The sequence below is a fragment of the Artemia franciscana genome, chromosome 7 (assembly GCF_032884065.1).
Source record: "Artemia franciscana chromosome 7, ASM3288406v1, whole genome shotgun sequence".
Lineage (NCBI taxonomy): Eukaryota > Metazoa > Arthropoda > Branchiopoda > Anostraca > Artemiidae > Artemia > Artemia franciscana.
Genome location: NC_088869.1, coordinates 47,177,381 through 47,194,770, shown reverse-complemented (window position 1 = coordinate 47,194,770; position 17,390 = coordinate 47,177,381). Strand labels below are relative to the sequence as shown.

Here is a 17,390-nt window from a genome sequence, read left to right as displayed (position 1 = left end):
TTGTTAAATTGTTTTGTTGCTGTGCTGTTGTTGATACTATGACAAACGGAAAGAATAGCTGGAAAGACAAACTGTTTCCAATACAGTGCAAATCACGGTCCGACCTTTAAAGGGTGTGGACTGGGGCCTTACTCTTATTTCTGGTTTTGTTAGTTTTGTTCTGACAATATTCTGTTTTTTTTTTTCAAAAAATCGGATGGTTAAAAAAAAGAAACTGAAACAGGTGAAAAATAAAACAGATTTCCTTTTATTTTACTGTTTCAACTTTCTTGAAGAACAGAAAACAGGACTTCTGATGTTAAATACAGCTTCTTAAAACAGCTGTTGACTGATCTTCTTATAAAATCTACCTCAGCCAGATTTCTACGTATTGTGCAAATTCTGAGCCCCTTTATTGCTTTAAGATAATTTTGTTTATTTGGACTGTAATGAAAAATAAAATATGCTACCAAAGATGTAAAGCCTAACACTTAAGAATAGTGTTTCTTCAACAGAATATCTGCTCAGATGGTTGCACTGCTTACAGTCAAATAGTCGATATTGTCAAGGGTTAAACACTTAGGATTTCAGAATTTTTAACTTTTGTGAATCGGAAAATACTAGTACTACTGCTAACAGCTCACCGCAGCACCAAGCTGCCTGAGGCCATCACAGCTACGCATACTCTTCCTTCATTCTAATCTATTCAAAGCCTATCTCTTTACACCCTACCAATAAGCTCCCATTTCTCTCAAATCTTTCTTTACGACATCCTCCCACCCCAACCACGGATGATCTGCTTTCCCTTTAGCCCAAGACGGCTGGTCGAAAAAGACTATCTTTAGCAATTTATGGGATTCTGGCGACACCACCGACAACTTTTTTATACTTCTTGCCTTTTTATCACAAAATGTGTATGAATATATGCCTTACACAGACCTTGGTAGGATGCTCCCCTATCGTTGTGGTGGACTCTAAGCCAATTTGAATCTTTTTTAGAAAATGCGACAATCATTGAGTTATTTTAACTAGGATCTTTTGAGCCCTGCGATTAGGAAAGGGGTGAAACCAAAACCTCAGAATAATTGTTTCAACCTTGACTTGACACTGTATAGCCAAACACTGTATTGGTATTAATAAGTTATAGCACCCACAAAACAGTAGTGGCCTGTTTTATTGTTATCTAACTTACCTGCACCAAAACGACCTAAGCTAGGATGATATCAGTCCCTATTCGTAACAACCTAAATGTTAAAGTACCCTAGTAATAATACCGTAATTTAAATCTGAAGTCTTGTCTATTTGTTCCTACAAATGTACGTAAAGTTCATGCAAATCAATACTATCAGTCAGTCCAGTACGGTGTATACTATATTACTGAGAACTTTTTATATCAATTGCTCAAAATTAAACACAATAAAGTGCATTAAAGTTAGCTGTAATTTCTTTGAGAGAGCCATTATGCAAAATCGCGGCAGAGAGCCATTATACCCAATATTAAATACGAAAGTATATTATACATTCGAAGGAAGATTTTTCTCCTGCCTTAAATATTGGAATATTTGTATCAATAACATTAGTATTTATAGAAAATTTTGTGTTAACCAAATTTTTACGAGGGGGTAATAGATATTCTAGGAAGGCTTTTTGTTTGCCTGATTACCATTTAAAAATGAAGTTGGATTAAAATCTAACACTACTTGAGAGGAGAGGTTGCACTCATACCCCCTGCCCATTAACAAAATATCTTCTTAGAATAATAAATAGGAAAATAAGAGATTCAGCAAAGTAAGCTTTTTCTCATGGGTTAAATATTCAATAATTTGTACCAATAACACTAGTATTTATGGAAATTTTTGTGTTAACCAAATTTTTAAAGGTGACAATAGATGTTCTTGAAAGGTTTTTTGTTTGCCTGATTCCCATTTAAAAATGAGGCTGGATTAAAATCTAACACTACTTAAGACGAGAGGTCACTTCAGACCTCCTCCCCAATTACCAAAATATCTTCTTAGAATGATAAATAGAAAAATAAGAAATTCAGCAAAGGAAGATTTTTCTCGTGGCTTAAATATTCGAATATTTGCACCAATAATATTAGTATTTATGGAAATTTTCGTGTTAACCAAATTTTTGCAAGGGGACAATAGATGTTCTAGGAAGGTTTTTTGTTTGCCTGATTCCCATTTAAAAATGAGGCTGGATTAAAATCTAACACAACTTAAGACGAGAGGTCGCTCTCAGACCTCCTCCCCCATTACCAAAATATCTTCTTAGAATGATAAATAGAAAAATAAGAAATTCAGCAAAGGAAGATTTTTCTCATTGGTTAAATATTCGACTATTTGTACCAATAACATTAGTATTTATGGAAAATTTTGTTTTAACCAAATTTTTACGAGGGAAGGCTTTTTTTGCCTGATTCCCATTTAAAACTGAAGTTAGACTAGAATCAAACACCACTAAAGACGAGCGTTCGCTCCCTGGCCTTCTTCCTTTCATTGCTAAAATATCTGGTTAGATTGATAAGTACGAAAATTAGGAGATCCAAGGAAAAATGATTTCCTCACGGGTCACAAAGTACTGCCATCTACTTTTATTTATGATTCTGATGAGTTCTGATTTTATTTTATGTTTTCGCGAGTTAGGTAAGGCAACGGCATCAATCTAGCTTTAGAATCTTATTGATAACTGAATTGCTAATCTGGTTTTGCAACTGAAAAATTGCTAAGCAGCATACAAAAATGAAAGACTGGCTTGTTAGGCGTCTCATTGGTCTAGCCCGTCTTACTATCAATGACTAGTAATGCAAATTTTTAATTGTGAAAACGACCATTAGCATTATCCAAAATTCAGAACATTTCTGCCTATAGTACGAAGAATTTTAAGCATTGATAACATTTTCTGAAATTAATGTATAAACCTAACTCTACTTAGACATCTTCATTGACATTTGTCTTCAAAATCTTAACCAACTAGTCGCAATAATTTAAACAAAGTCAGATCATATAACATTATAGATAGTTTGAAAATCCCTAAATGAAATCATAAATGAAAGTGCATCGGGTTATTCTCAAGGTGGCTAAAGCTAAAATAATTGCAAAAGACAAAGCATATAATCAAAGAGTTCGTAGTAACGCACTGTAATAACGAGCAACCCCACTCAATAGTAACAAAAACTCTAAAAAACGGAATTTTTATAACAATAGTTACATCAAAAGAAGCATTTTAATGCTGATTTTAGATATATAAGTTTCATCAAGTTTAGACTTACTCATCGAAAGCTACGAGCCTGAGAAACTTGGCCTTATTTTACAAAAATAGGGGGAAACACCCCTTAAAAGTCATAGGATCTTAATAAATATTACACCATCAAATTTAGCGTATCAGAGAACCCTACAGTGGAACTTTCAAGCTCCTATCTACAAAAATGTGGAATATTTATGCGGGGGGAACTTTCCATGAAGGAATTGGTCATGGTGGAAAAAAATGTCCATGAGGAAATTTTTTGGAAGAAAATTATGGAAGAAAATGTCCAAAACAGGATTTTTTAGCATTTGTTTGAAAAACTATGAAAAAAATGAAAAAGTTTTTTCAGCTGAAAGTAAGAAGCAACGAAAAGAAATTAAAACCAACAGAAATTATTGCGCATATGAGGGGTTCACCTCCTCCTAATACCTTGTTCTTTACGCTAAAGTAATTTTATTAATTTCAACTATTTATTCAATGGCCTTTGTGATTCAGGGGTCATTCTTAAGGAATTGGGACAAAATTTAAGCGTTAGTGTAAAGAGTTAAGTATTGACGAGGGGGTGCACCCCCTCATATAAGTAATAAAAACATACGATTATAGAAGCTCGTTCCGTAAGTTAATTCGTAAGTTACGTACATTTTAACTAATAAAAACGTTTGTAAAAAATTAAAAGTTCTAGTTGCCTTTTTAAATAACCAAAAACTTGGAAGGTAACTAGGCCTACTCCCTCGCTCCCTTTTTCTCAAAATTGTCCGATCAAAACTATGAGAAAGCCATTTAGCCAAAAAAATAAATTAATATGCAAATTTCGTTTTAATTATTCATGTGCGGAGAGCTAAAATCAAAACATGCATTAATTCGAAATGTTCAGAAATGGAATAAAAACAAGAGCTAAGAGCTCATATGGCACTTGTGACGAGGCAAGAAGAGCTAAGAGCCAAGAGATCATATGCTATGAGCTCTAGCAAAATTCTATGAATCAATAGACTGATTTAAAAGGAAAATAAGAGGCTTAATGCCGGTCAGGATTTAAAATAAGAGCTCTGAGTCACGATGTACTTCTAAATAAGATCCGATCACCCACTCGTATGTTATAAATAACTAAAAAAAATTCTAATTTTTCCTCTCCCTTTAGCCCCCCCAGATGGTCGAATCTGGGAAAACGACTTTATCAAGTCAATTTGTGCAGCTCCCTGACACGCCTACCAATTTTCATCGTCCTAGCACGTCCAGAAGCACCAAACTCGCCAAATCACTGAACCCCTCCCCCCAACTCCCCCAAAGAGAGCAAATCCAGTACGATTCCGTCAATCACGTATCAAGGATATTTGCTTATTCTATCCACCAAGCTTCATCCCGATTCCTCCACTCCAAGTGTTTTCCAAGATTTCCCCCTCCAACTCCCCCCAGTGTCAAAAGATCTGGTCGGGATTTGAAATAAGAGCTCTGAGACATGAATTCCTTCTAAATATCAAATTTCATTAAGATCCGATCACCTATTCGTAAAATAAAAATACCTCAATTTTCACGTTTTCCAAGAATTCCGGTTTCCCCCTCAAACTCCCCCCAATGTCACAGGATCTGGTCGCAATTTAAAATTAGAGCTTTAAAGCGCAAGACCCTTCTAAATATTCAATTTCATTAAGATCTGGTCACCCTTTCGTAAGTTACAAATACCTCAATTTTCAAAATTACCGCCCACCCCCAACTCCACCAAAGAGAGCAGATCCGGTCCGATTATGTCAGTCACGTGTCTTAGACAGGTTTTTATTCTTCCCATTCAGTTTCATCCTGATCTCACCGCTTTAAGTATTTTCTAAGATTGCCGGTTCCCCTCAACTGCCCTCCCCCTCTAAAAATGAAGTTTCATGAAGATCCAATCACTCCTTCATAAGTTAAAAATACGTTATTTTTTCTAATTTTTCAGAATTAACTCCCCTCCCCCAATAGAGCTGATCCGTTCCAATTATGTAAATCACGTATCTAAGACTTCTGCTTATTTTTACCACCAAGTTTCATCCCGATCCCTCCAATCTAAGCGTTTTCCATGATTTTAGGTTCCCCCACCCCAAACTCCCCCCAATGTCACCAGATCCGGTCAGGATTTAAAATAAGAGCTTTGAGACACGATATCGTTCTAAATATCAAATTTCATTGAGATCCGATCACCCGTTCGTAAGTTAAAAATACCTCATTTTTTCTAATTTTTCAGAATTAACCCCCCCCCCCCATCTACCCCCAAGAGAGCGGATCCGTTCTGGTTATGTCAATCATGTATCTATGGCTTGTGCTTATTTTTCCCACCAAGTTTCATCCCGATCCCTCCACTCTAAGTGTTTTCCAAGTTTTAGGTTTCCCCCTTCCAACTCTCCCCCCAGTGTCACCAGATCTGTTCGGGATTTAAAATAAAAGCTCTGAGACACGATATCCTTCAAAATATCAAATTTCTTTGAAATCCGATCACCCGTTCGTAAGTTAAAAATACCTCATTTTTCTAATTTTTCAGAATTGCCCCCCCCCCCAACTACCCCAAAGAGAGCAGATCCATTCCGGTTATTTCAATCATGTATCTAGGACTTGTGCTTATTTTTCCCACCAAGTTTCATGCCGATCCCTCCACTCTAAGTGTTTTCCAAGATTTTAGGTTCCCCCCCCCCAACTCCCCCCCCAATGTCACAAGATCCAGTTGGGATTTAAAATAACAGCTCTGAGACACGATATCCTTCCAAACATCAAATTTGGTAAAGAGCTGAACAACCGTTCGTAAGTTAAAAATACTTCAATTTTTCTATTTTTTCCCAATTAACGGGCCCCCCACTCCTCCCAGATGGTCAAACCGGGAAAATGACTATTTATAATTTAATCTGGTCCGGTCCCTGATACGCTTGCCAAATTTCATCATCCTAGCTTACCTGGAATTGCCTAAAGTAGCAAAACCGGGACCGACAGACCGACAGAATTTGCGATTGCTATATGTCACTTGGTTAATACCAAATGCCACAAAAAACATGTTTTTTTTAACTGAAAGTAAGGAGCGACATTAAAGCTTCAAACGAACAGAAATTACTCCGTGTATGAAAAGGGCTGTTCCCTCCTCAGCGTCCAGCTCTTTACGCTAAATTTTTTACTGTTTTAAAAAGTAGAGTTGAGAGAAAGAGTCAAACTTTAGCGTAAAGAGTAGGGCGTTGAGGAGGGAACGGCCCCTTTCATATACGGAGTAATTTCTGTTCGTTTTAAGTTTTAATGTTGCTCCTTACTTTCAGTTAAAAAAACCTCTTTTTTTTATTTAATTCATGAGAAAGAGAAGTGCTCTTATTTTTCGAAATTAATTTAGACCCCGTAATATGAGTGCCTCCAACAAATTTGAAAGTGAGATGTTTGAAAAGATGGGCAAGCCTGTACATTGTATATTTGTTGTTATTTTAAAAAATGATTGTTCCGTAATTCAAGAGCTGGAGAAAGAAAAAGTCTAAGGGTTAAAACGGTGTATGTGTCCTGCATGTACAATTTGGTCTGAAAAAAAACTCATTAATTTTCTTTCATTATTATCAAGTATTTATTGTAATGGTATCGTTCCTATTGCGTATAATCTCGGTCTTATATCTCCGAAATACTTAAAAAAGAAAAGCCTTTTTCTGAAGGTACATCTTACCGACCTATTACTGTGACTAACATGTTTTCGAAACAATTTCAACTTTTAATAATTGGCAATTTAACAGAGACTTGTTAAATGCCAGCGGTCCGGTTTGGACTTCAACCTAAGGTCAGTTGCTTCCATGCATTGAAAAGTTTGTTTAGTGTTTTAACAGACGTTGTTGAGTCTGAAGAATCTTTAGACATTTGTAAACCATTATCTTTTTTTATACTTACTTTTACTTGCACTTGAAGCAGAATTCCAGCATTTCAGCACCTGGTGTCCAGTAGCTTCATCATTGTGGTAAGCCAAGAGTCACGTTCAATCGTGAATTGCTCTATCAATTCAAGACAGGACTTCTCCTATCTTCGTCCATACTTCTTTTAGCCACCGAGTGGCTCTAGGTCCGTCTGGATGCACGTGACCCACGTATTTTTCTGTCCTCCGTGTCACTTTTTCCATCCCTGAAGAGGCGTACACCTGAGAGCCTTATTGACGAAGATATGCTGTGGGTAGCGAAGTGCGTGGCAGAACCTTTGGAGTCATCTTTGTTTGATTATAGTAGCCAAATCATAATGTTAATGGACTATTTTTCGGAGTTAATCATTGCTGACTCGATCAAAGGGTTTGATGCCTAGGATTCTCTTTGGATATGAGCGGCCGAATGCGTTGAGGGCTTGTATGTCGGGTGCTTTCAGAACCCATGTCTCATAGCCGTATAGGACAGACAGAACGAGAGGCTGAAATATCCTTATCCTTGTTTTCAAAAAGACATTTTTCTGGTTCCATAGAGAGTGGTTTAACTGGGCGAAGACTCTAGTTGCTCAAGCAATTTGTGACTGAATTTCTGATGTGCATCCTTCTATTGGGTCCACCAGAGAGCCTAGGTACTTGAATTCATATACCTCGTCTATGAACGACTGCTTAGGTAAGATTGGGGGGTCTTGAGATGATATACCAGACAACATGACTTTTGATTTCAAGGAGATTATCTTTAAGCCCACCAGTGAGGATTCTTAGGCTACTTTTGATAGCATGGATTGAGCTTCTGAATGAGATTCAGCTAATAAGCTAATTTTGTCAGCGTAGTCCAGATTGGTGATCGGAAAATTCCGACTTACATCAACGCCTTAGAAGCTTCATTGCTCTGGTCATGATCCAGTAAATTACGAAAATAAATAAGACGGAACATAATATACACCAAAATCCCTGTCGGAAACCAAATTAATTTGGAGCATCAAGGAGGGCTCCCCACCTACCTGAATTTGGGATCGCGTACGCTGGTAATATGCTTTAATAAGTCTGAGTATCTTGTTTGGAACTTTATATTCTGTCATGGCCTTCCACATTCCAGCCCTTAGAGCCGAGTCAAAAGCTATTATGAAGTCTATGAATAGATGTACTGTTGGCATCTATTTGCACAGGGCAAAACTGGTGTTTTGTCCTATGTTCAAGGATTTGTCTTAAGACTAATAGATGGTTGATGTTTTCCATGCCTGGTCAAAATCCTCCTTGATTGGGCCTTGTCTTCACGTTGTGCGGGACATAAAAGAGATAGTGTAGCGCTATGAAAAATACTTTAGCAGCAATGCAGATGAGGGAGATCCCAAGATAATTGCTACAATTTGTTCTTAGCCCTATTTTGAAGACTGGAAGAATGATAGAGTCTCCTCAATCCTGCGGAGCCACCTCTTCTTCCCATATAGGGCAGGTTAGTTCGTGCAGCCTGCTGACAAGTGCTGTCCCTCCACACTTGCAAAGTTCTTCCAAAATAGTATTGGGACCAGGAGCTTTATTACTGTTCAGACAATTGCTCGCTTGTCAGATTTCATCTAACGTGGGGGGAGCCATTATCACGTCTTTGTAGATGCTACTGGGTGGGCTCGGTTCCTGCAGGTCATCAGGGCTACTGTTTGGGTTATGGTTACACTGATTATGATCCATTACTGCGGAGAGTTGGTGCTGGCTAAGTAGTTTGTCGAAGTGCTGATTCCAGTGATGGATTATTTCAGATTTTTTCAAGAGTAGCTTGTGTTTTCATTTTCAACAGACGTAATAGTAGTTTTGAGCGATTTACTCCTAATTGATTTTGGGAACTGATACATCTTCCTGGCATCACATCTGGAGGCAGTAGCTTCCATGTCTTTGGCAATTTTCCTCCAGTCATGGTTCTTATCATTTTTAGCCAAATGGTGGCATACTCTTTTCAGGTGCTTGAAAAATGCGATTTACTCTCTTAAATCTGTTGTTTACGCTCAGCCAGCTGGACTGCGCATGTTAACATTCTGTTTTTGAACAGTCTTTTACGGTATCCTATCGTAGTTTTTGCGGCCTCGTGGATTGTACTGCTTATGGTTACCCACTCTTCCTCCAAGCTTTGGGGTTTCTCGTCGGTCATTTGCGCTTGGAGCACTTCAAATCGATTAGAGATTTCTAAGCTGAATTCCTGTCGTATATTAGGATCACCAAAGCGATTGATGTCGGATCTTCACGGAGGTTTCTTCTTGTGGCATGCTGCTAATTGCAACTTTAGATCTAGCTTGACTAGAAGATAATCTGACCCATATTCTGAACCACTAGCTGCTCAAGTATACGATCTATTATTTGTAGCCATCGATTCCCAACGGTGGGACATGAGGATGTAATCAATCTGGCTTTTTATTCTACTATCTCTTGTCAACCTAGAATATCACGTAGCTCTATCTCTGAGGATGCGATTAAATAGAGAATTGGCAATAACAAAATCATTCGTCATGGCAAACTGAAGAAGCCTCGGTCACCTGCTACATCTTGTTTCAGGACCAAATGGCCAATGCCAGACTCAGCATTGGAAACTTTTCTGCTGATTCTAACGTTAAAGTCATCTCCAACCAAAGTAAGGTTTCATTTTTTGATCTTCTTAAGTGTAAAAGTTCGAAGTTGCTACAAAAGATTTGCTTTGCTCTCTGGTGCGTCTCAGGCTGGGGCAAAACTATAGCTCCAGCCTGTTTTGCTCCATATCAGTCTATGTTGAATAGGCGGCCTTTGAATCGCACTCTAGCTACTCTATGTGAAAGAGGGTCTCACTCGAGAAATGATCTCGATGCGAGGGGGCTTAAGATGATGCCCACTCCAAAATACGCAGATTTATCAAGGCATCCAGAGTTGAAAAAGGAGAATGAAGAGTCGTCCTAAGGAGTTCTAACCTCTGGGCCTTCCACAATGCTGATGATTCGAGGTTCTTAAAAGCACATAATGTCTCTGTTGTAGCGCCGAAATTTCCCAGTGACCAGCGACGTCAGGCATTTCATTGAACAGACGTTCTAGCACCCTACACTAAGGGGCTATCTACGCTTCCAAAAAAGTACCTCAGCTTGCCGATTTTTTGGAGAAGGCACCGATAAAACCTTCAACGCATCGCTTGCTGGGAATGCCGTAGCATGGGTTGGGCTCTTTACATTGACTTGCATTTGGACCTTTCATGGCAATACATTTAACCATACAGGTCTGCAGTTCCTAAAGGCCCCCTCCAAGGTTTGGCCTAGCCAGAATTGGGATAGGTATTTCCGGTCATTTTCACCTGACTACCGAGATGAGGAGACAGCAGTCATATTTCTCCTGTGTTTAACTAGGGACGGAAGACTAGACTAGCCTGTTGGGGGGGGGGGAACCACACCTCCCGGACTATCTGGATCATCCAGTCTGTTTAAACCCAGAACCAACAAGAATTTTTTTTATAAATACACCTATAAAAAGAAAAAAAACGCTTAATGAAAAATACATCCGAAATATAGGGATGAAAAAACGATATGATAAATGAATAAAAATCATCTCTAGGAATTTTAAATTAAAACTAACTTTTAGAGAATCAGCCACCATACAACTGAATATAACAAAGGAGTGACAGCCCCGAGCAAAACCTAGAATTTTATCACATACTCTTGAAGGTAGAACCAGGGGGCTGAAATTAGACCAAACGGAAGGTATGGCAGGGACTCTTACATTTTCAAGACAACTCAGGCAATATGAAGAGCTTAGAAATATAGATATATACTTAATTAGTGACTGAACCGGAAATTCAGTATTTCCTATCTGCAACTCCAAAAAAAATGGAAATTGACACTAAAAAGAAAGGAAAAATAAACAGAACAAAATTCAGAAAAGAAAAAGAAACTGCGAAAAAACGACTACGAACTAAATAATAAGCAAAGGCTATCACTTTAGAAATCAACAATGAACATTGATCAATTCAGGCCTTATCAACGAGAAATTTAATGACGCAGGACCAAGTAAACTTACAAACACTAAGCAAATGTAAATTGAAAGCAAAGAAGATTAACAGCTTTTTTTTAAGATGTTTTGAGGAATTTTAAAATATTATAAAATGTTGTATAGGTAATGAGTTTAGATATGGTTTTGTTTTATCTTATAATAAATGTAAGAAAGAATATTTAGTTTTTTTCATAAAGTTGAAAAAATTAGGATGTTCAGAGAATTTTAGTAGAGAGGATTAATTATTTGATATATAAAAGATTCAGTAATTCTTAGTTCAATAGTCATTAACATTTATAGGCTGATGGTGAAACGGAAGACGTGTTTGCAGGAGTTAAGATGAGAATCATCGCTTTGTTCACTATTCTGATAAGGACATTTGCCGTCACGTCGCCAAGGGCTCTTCGAGGAAAATGATTTTTTCCTATGGTAAAAGTAGCTCTGGAGAAGAAGATACTTCCAAACCCAGTACCGATTTCAATACCCGCTCCGGCTGAATTTTTAGGACTCCCAGCAGATGCTTTGGGAAAATTGTCAAAACTTTATCGGAGAAGACGATAAAGTTATTAACTTTTGTGAGACTAATGTTTTGTAATGTATTGACTGAAGATTAATAAAATAAAAAAAAAGAAGATTAACAGCTGATTTAAACGATTTACATGAAGAGCTTTCGGATGCAAAAGTAGGAGGGTGAAATACAATTGGAAGTGTCACATGTAGCCGTGCAAAAGTAAACGAAGTACCTGCAAGGACATTAAGTGGACAGAGATTTAAGAAGAATTCAACAGCAGAAGGGTTTGTAAACTTTACAACTAGTCTGGCCTTCTTATGAGGAGAAGCTATACTCCGCAAATTTGACTGGAAAGTAAAGATCCAAACAAACAATTGTTTTAATCAATAATTGTTTTGAAATAATTGTCCAGTTTGATTATGAGTAAATCACTGCAAACAAGGATGGTAGAAAAGACCTGCTCCTAAACTCTACTCCACCTTTTTGTGACCACTTTGGCCTTTATGCTTCAGATTTTCCCCCCAACTTTTGAAGACTGGTGATTTTAATAGAACTCGAATAGATTATCTAAAATTTGTAAATTTCTTCTTTGTCTCCCACCATAGAAAAAAAAACTCAGTTTCTTGCGAATGACTTATGTATTTTGGATTGTTTCGAAGTAAAAATTACGGGACACAAGGGAACTCTCAGGTATGGCTTATGCGCAGTTGTCACCGTTGTCTTATACAAGTTTTCGGCTGATTGTGTGTTCTTCTCTTGTGTTTTTTATCTTTTCTGTCGTTACCCAACCTTTTATACTTTTTTTTTGTTTTTGCGAGTTTCAAATAGACAAATGAAAAAAAAAAAATTAATAAATAGCCACTGATTTTGTATGGACTGCTTGCATGTATAGGAATGAATGCACCATCATGTGGCCCAATGACTTCTGAAGCTCTAAAGTACAGTGTATAGTATTTCGATAGTTCTAAATTGATCCGCTGTCTCACCATTTTTACTCGTCACTCCTTAATTACAGTTCGTTACTACAAACTATTTGTCTGTGTTGTCTTTTATCCATTTAATATGATACCACCTTGATTTGATGCATTTTTTATATTTTCTTCAAATATTATTTAATGGAAAGTAATTTTTTTTATTTATTGACACAAAAAGCATTCAAAGTCAAAGATGTTTCTTAATAGGACCTATTAGGGTAGTACTAGCCGCAGTTAGGGTTTAAAATTATATCCATAAAGACGTACGTATTATTGATTTTCTATCAATAACTATCTTCCAAATATCAAATGCCCAATCAAACCGATAAGTCATCAAAAAATGATCCCTTCCAGGCTAATCTGTTTTCTAGGAAACAAACCAATAACAAAACTCCAAAATGGGTGTGGGTCAAAATGTGAACATAAATTGTGCGAAGCACCTCAAATTTCCAATTGTTTTTGCCGACAGGTTTGTGAATATAAGTTTTGATGTGTTTATTCTGTTTATTGTGGCTCATTTTGATTGTGGAGAATCAATAATCAAAATACCAGAGAATTCTTCAAGAGCCATACTTTGACGACGAAAGAGCCACACACAGCTTGCAAATCACAGCCTGTCGGCCGCTGAACTAGAAAATCCTAAGCCATCCTCCTAGCCCTATCCGTTCGAATGACAGCACTGCAAAGTTGTATTTGTCTGTACTTTATCTGGAATAAAGATGAGTAAGCTAACCAAAAGTTACTTTCTACACCAAGCTAGAGCTAGGTTCTAGAGCTACAAGAGTAGTTGTAGCTGAATGGTTAGAGCACTAGGATTTTAATTATGTCCTCTGGGAAGAGAGCTCGAGTCCTGATTTTGCATTTTGTATGCATCAAATTAGAAAAGGTTGTCAGTTTGCAGGATAGAGCGATTGCCTTTCCGAACATTTTTACTAAAATTTCCACTTATTATCCACAGTGAAAAATCCACTTATTATCCTGTTGAACTTGTGTCAATGTATTCTTTTGTAAGTATTGCGGGAGAGAGGGTACACAAATTTTAGCGTAAATTGTGGAGTTGGTGTGGAAAACCGCTCTTTGTGGTCTTTGCGGTTTTTTATTTTATTTCTGCTTATTTTTAATACCCTTTTCATTCAAAAAATTAAGGGTACTAGTCCCTCTCACCAACTAAGGTTTAATTACTGTACAGCATTGACTTTCAAAAAAGGCATGTATAGGTGTATTTTCTTCTGAAAATAAAATAGAACTTTCCTAAGCGAGGGGGAACCAAAACCCCGTTCTTCACTTCTAAGGTCACCTTTTTATCACAATGCTTTGATACTTAAAAACTAAACTTCTCGTTGAAACTATTGTAACACAATAAGAGAGGAATTTTAGACCTCCTCAGTATCCTTCTGCACAATAAAATACAAGAAATCGCTCTAGTGTTCTTTTAACACCTTTAGATTTTTATATTTTCGTCGGTGTTCTTTCAGTAATTTATGAATACGTATTCGATAAAACCATCCTTAGTAGAAAAATAAAATCTTGACGATTCTTTTTGAGGAAAATACGAAATTTACCATTTTTATCAATAGCCTTATGGCTATTAGACGTATTAAATTTCATTATATAACGTCCATCAACTGCAACAGTTTTGTGGATATACCCCTTATTCATAAAACTATATAAGTTTTCTGAGGCTAGCAAATTTTATGAGAAAATTTAAAATCAGCGAATTTTCCATATTTGAATTTGGCATAAAAAGTAAGTTTTGTCAATGTCAACGACGTAATCAGTATAATATAGTTGAACTTTTGGTTTGTAAGCTTTCTTTTCTTCTGACGCTGGCGGGATATTAAAACATTCTGCAGATATGTTTGAATGATCATTTGCAAATTAATGTATATCTATTTCGATTTTGTAAATTCGTTCTTACGATACCGTCGTAAAATATAAAATGTCATAAAAAATTGATACTTTTTGGTGCCATTTATGGGGTAGAAATGGTGATGAAGCATGGCAAGTTTATCATTAAAATTTTCACTTTTGAATTACCTTAGCGATAGATTTACAATCCGTCTTATTGAATACTTCCCCTCCTAGTCAACTTGGCAAGAAAAACTAAAATAATATTTTTTAAAAATGCTAGTGAGAAAAACGTTTAAATTCAAAGCTGATTGAGGGATGTTTAATGCTATATATGTTTATCTTATCAGTAAAATTTAGTTGTGGAAAAAAGAGTTAGAAATCCTGATAGGTCTTTTTTCCCCCACTTATCCCTACCATCTAACCAATAACCAATAACCGATAGCTAACCAAAGTTCCGCGATCAGGGGTTTACTTCCCCATCTCATCATGGCGTAGATTAATTGGTCGCTGGTTTTGACTTCACATAACCTACTTCGTCTGAGAGATCAAAATGAAGAAGACAAATGCTTTGTCGTTCAAAGCTGCTCTCAAGATTAATATTGGGTGCTGTTACGATTGTCTTTTAGAACCTTCTTCTACATCTTATTTGCATTGTTATGGAGACAGTTTCGTATAATCTCATCACCGAAATATAATTTTGCGCCCTGCAGCAGGTTGCAGCAGCTGATTTTGAGCTCTGGGTCCCGTATTACCAAGCAGAGGTTTTACACTCGCTGCACTACTACAGAGCCATTTTAAAACCTTTTTTATTTTCTACATCTGTAAAAACTTCCGTTTCTGCCTTATACCCCTGAAAATATTTTACAAATCCATACTTTCATCAGATATTTCAATATTTCAGATCCATAATTTAGATATTATTACTTTTTGCTGCTTTAGACGATTGTAACAGCGGAAGTGAAGTACTTTTTAAATAGTTTTTTATTTAAGTGGACACTCAGAATATTTTCAATGCTAGACATTATTATAACAGACCTTTGCTTTTCCAACATATTTAGGAATGAAATTATTTTGCTATTAAAATATAGGTTCTGGCGTTACTTGCTTTTGAATTTTTGTTTCATTTGAGGGTTGGAAAATAGTTTTCTTGATCTTTTTAGTTAACCAGTTTCAGCTGTGTTTGTTATGTCTGTTATGTAACCAAATAAGATGATTCTATTCTGGATCTACTCTGTCAAACCACGCATTGACTGTTCATTAAGTATGGCAGCACTTGGAAAACTTCATTTAAATAGGGCATATAATAGATGGAATAGGTGATTGAATAGAGTTTATTGCAATTAATTTTCATTTGTTTGTCAGTGAAAATTGCCTTTGATCGATTGAAAATGTTTACATGACATGACTTTCAACCAAACAGAAGCATTTCCTAGTGACAAGCCTAAGAGGATTAATTGCATTAAGCTCAAGTGACTGCGATATTAGTCTCTTCATCTGGAGCCAGGATTACCGCCCAGTTAAAAACTCACTAGATTTAGTGATTTTTAGGTTGGTTTAGTGATTTTCTTCAATAATCTAGTTATTTGTGTGCTGATTTAGTGATATTTTTGCTTAGGCAATACGAAAAACCACTAGAAATAGTGGCAAATCAGTAGGGGTGGCAATTCTGTCTTAGAGCCTGTAAATTCTTCTTATTTTACTGTCCCGACAATTCTCTTCTATAGATGTTAAGTTTTGAGTGCCATCTTTGCATTTTCTTTATTATTTAGAGAAGATGGTATCTGCGAAAATTTAAAAATAGAAATGACGTCAATGCTGCCTTTTATCATCATCAACAAGATTTCATGCTGCGTGTAGTCATTCTGACTCATAAGGTGTTTTCTTTTACAAAATAATTTCTGAGTAATAAGTGAGCTGGCAAACCACATTCATGTGAGTCATCTTTTTTATTTGTGAAAGTTAAGTGTCTATATTTGCTTTTTTTAGAATTTTGCATGGATTATAAGCTAATATTAAACTGGTTTGGCTTTAGATTAACCAAGTGTTCTACAGCTTAGGTAGACCGTCTTGTCTGAGTAGGTGCAAAAAGATGCAAGGTTAGTTACATTTCATATTTCACATGTTCACCTCAAAGGCTATTCACTACCCTAGCCAGTGTTTGCTAGTCATGAATTTTGCTAGGCCTATAACATCCTCAGTATAAGACTAGACTAGTCTAAATACTGTATGCCTTAGCTATGTCATGGTGCCTACAAACTCATTTCTGTGGGTGTTTAGGGCTAGGTTTTAAACAGTTTTTGGTATTAGTTTACAGATGGGCTCACTTAATAGGAAACAGTATAGGATAAAATTCTAAAATAGACATCAAAAATATTAAAATACTTAGCCTATATCATTCTCAAAAGTACTTCAGTTTAGTTTTCCTCCCCCCTTTTTGTGCAAACATATAGCCAAAAGTGTATATGCTCCTTCCATTTAACAATGCATTGCTCATTTGTTCAAATTGATTTAACAGCAAGGAGCAACATCAGTAAAATGGAAAAATGCATAGGAAACATATACTTTAGGCTACATGTATACACATTGTACCAGGGGATGGGAGTGGTAAAGTAAAATTAAATGTTTTTGAGAAAGATTTAAGAAAGTATTTTAGGATTTGTTAAGATTGTTTTCATGAATTGTCCTAACTGTAGGCTAATGCCCAATTTTTTTTCAAAGAAGAGGATCAGTTGACCCAACCCTTATACATGACCTCTGCTGAAGTAAAAGCTAGGCTAGCTTGTTATAAAAAAGGAGTAGGTTAGCTTAGATATTGTAGGCCTATCATTCAATTCCCCATTCAGTACTGGTTCCAAATTCAATGTTCAAAACAATTCTGCTGATTTATTTGTTTATATTATTTTATACTCTTATTTCTTGTCAAAGGTTTGTTCATATT

The 17,390-nt window shown here is 36.4% G+C and overlaps 1 protein-coding gene across 2 annotated transcripts in view; it reads left to right on the top strand.

The window, feature by feature from the left end:
* Positions 1-16,268: 16,268 nt before the first annotated feature.
* LOC136029384 (transcription factor kayak-like) overlaps positions 16,269-17,390 on the top strand; it is a 58,126-nt gene continuing 57,004 nt past the window's right edge. Inside the window, exon 1 of one of the 2 annotated variants that reach the window (XM_065707710.1) lies at positions 16,269-16,384. Coding sequence is in view for 1 of the 2 variants with exons in the window: in XM_065707709.1 (XP_065563781.1) it covers positions 16,542-16,548 (7 nt within the window). In the remaining variant the exon portion in view is untranslated. The other variant, XM_065707709.1, reaches the window with a different exon arrangement.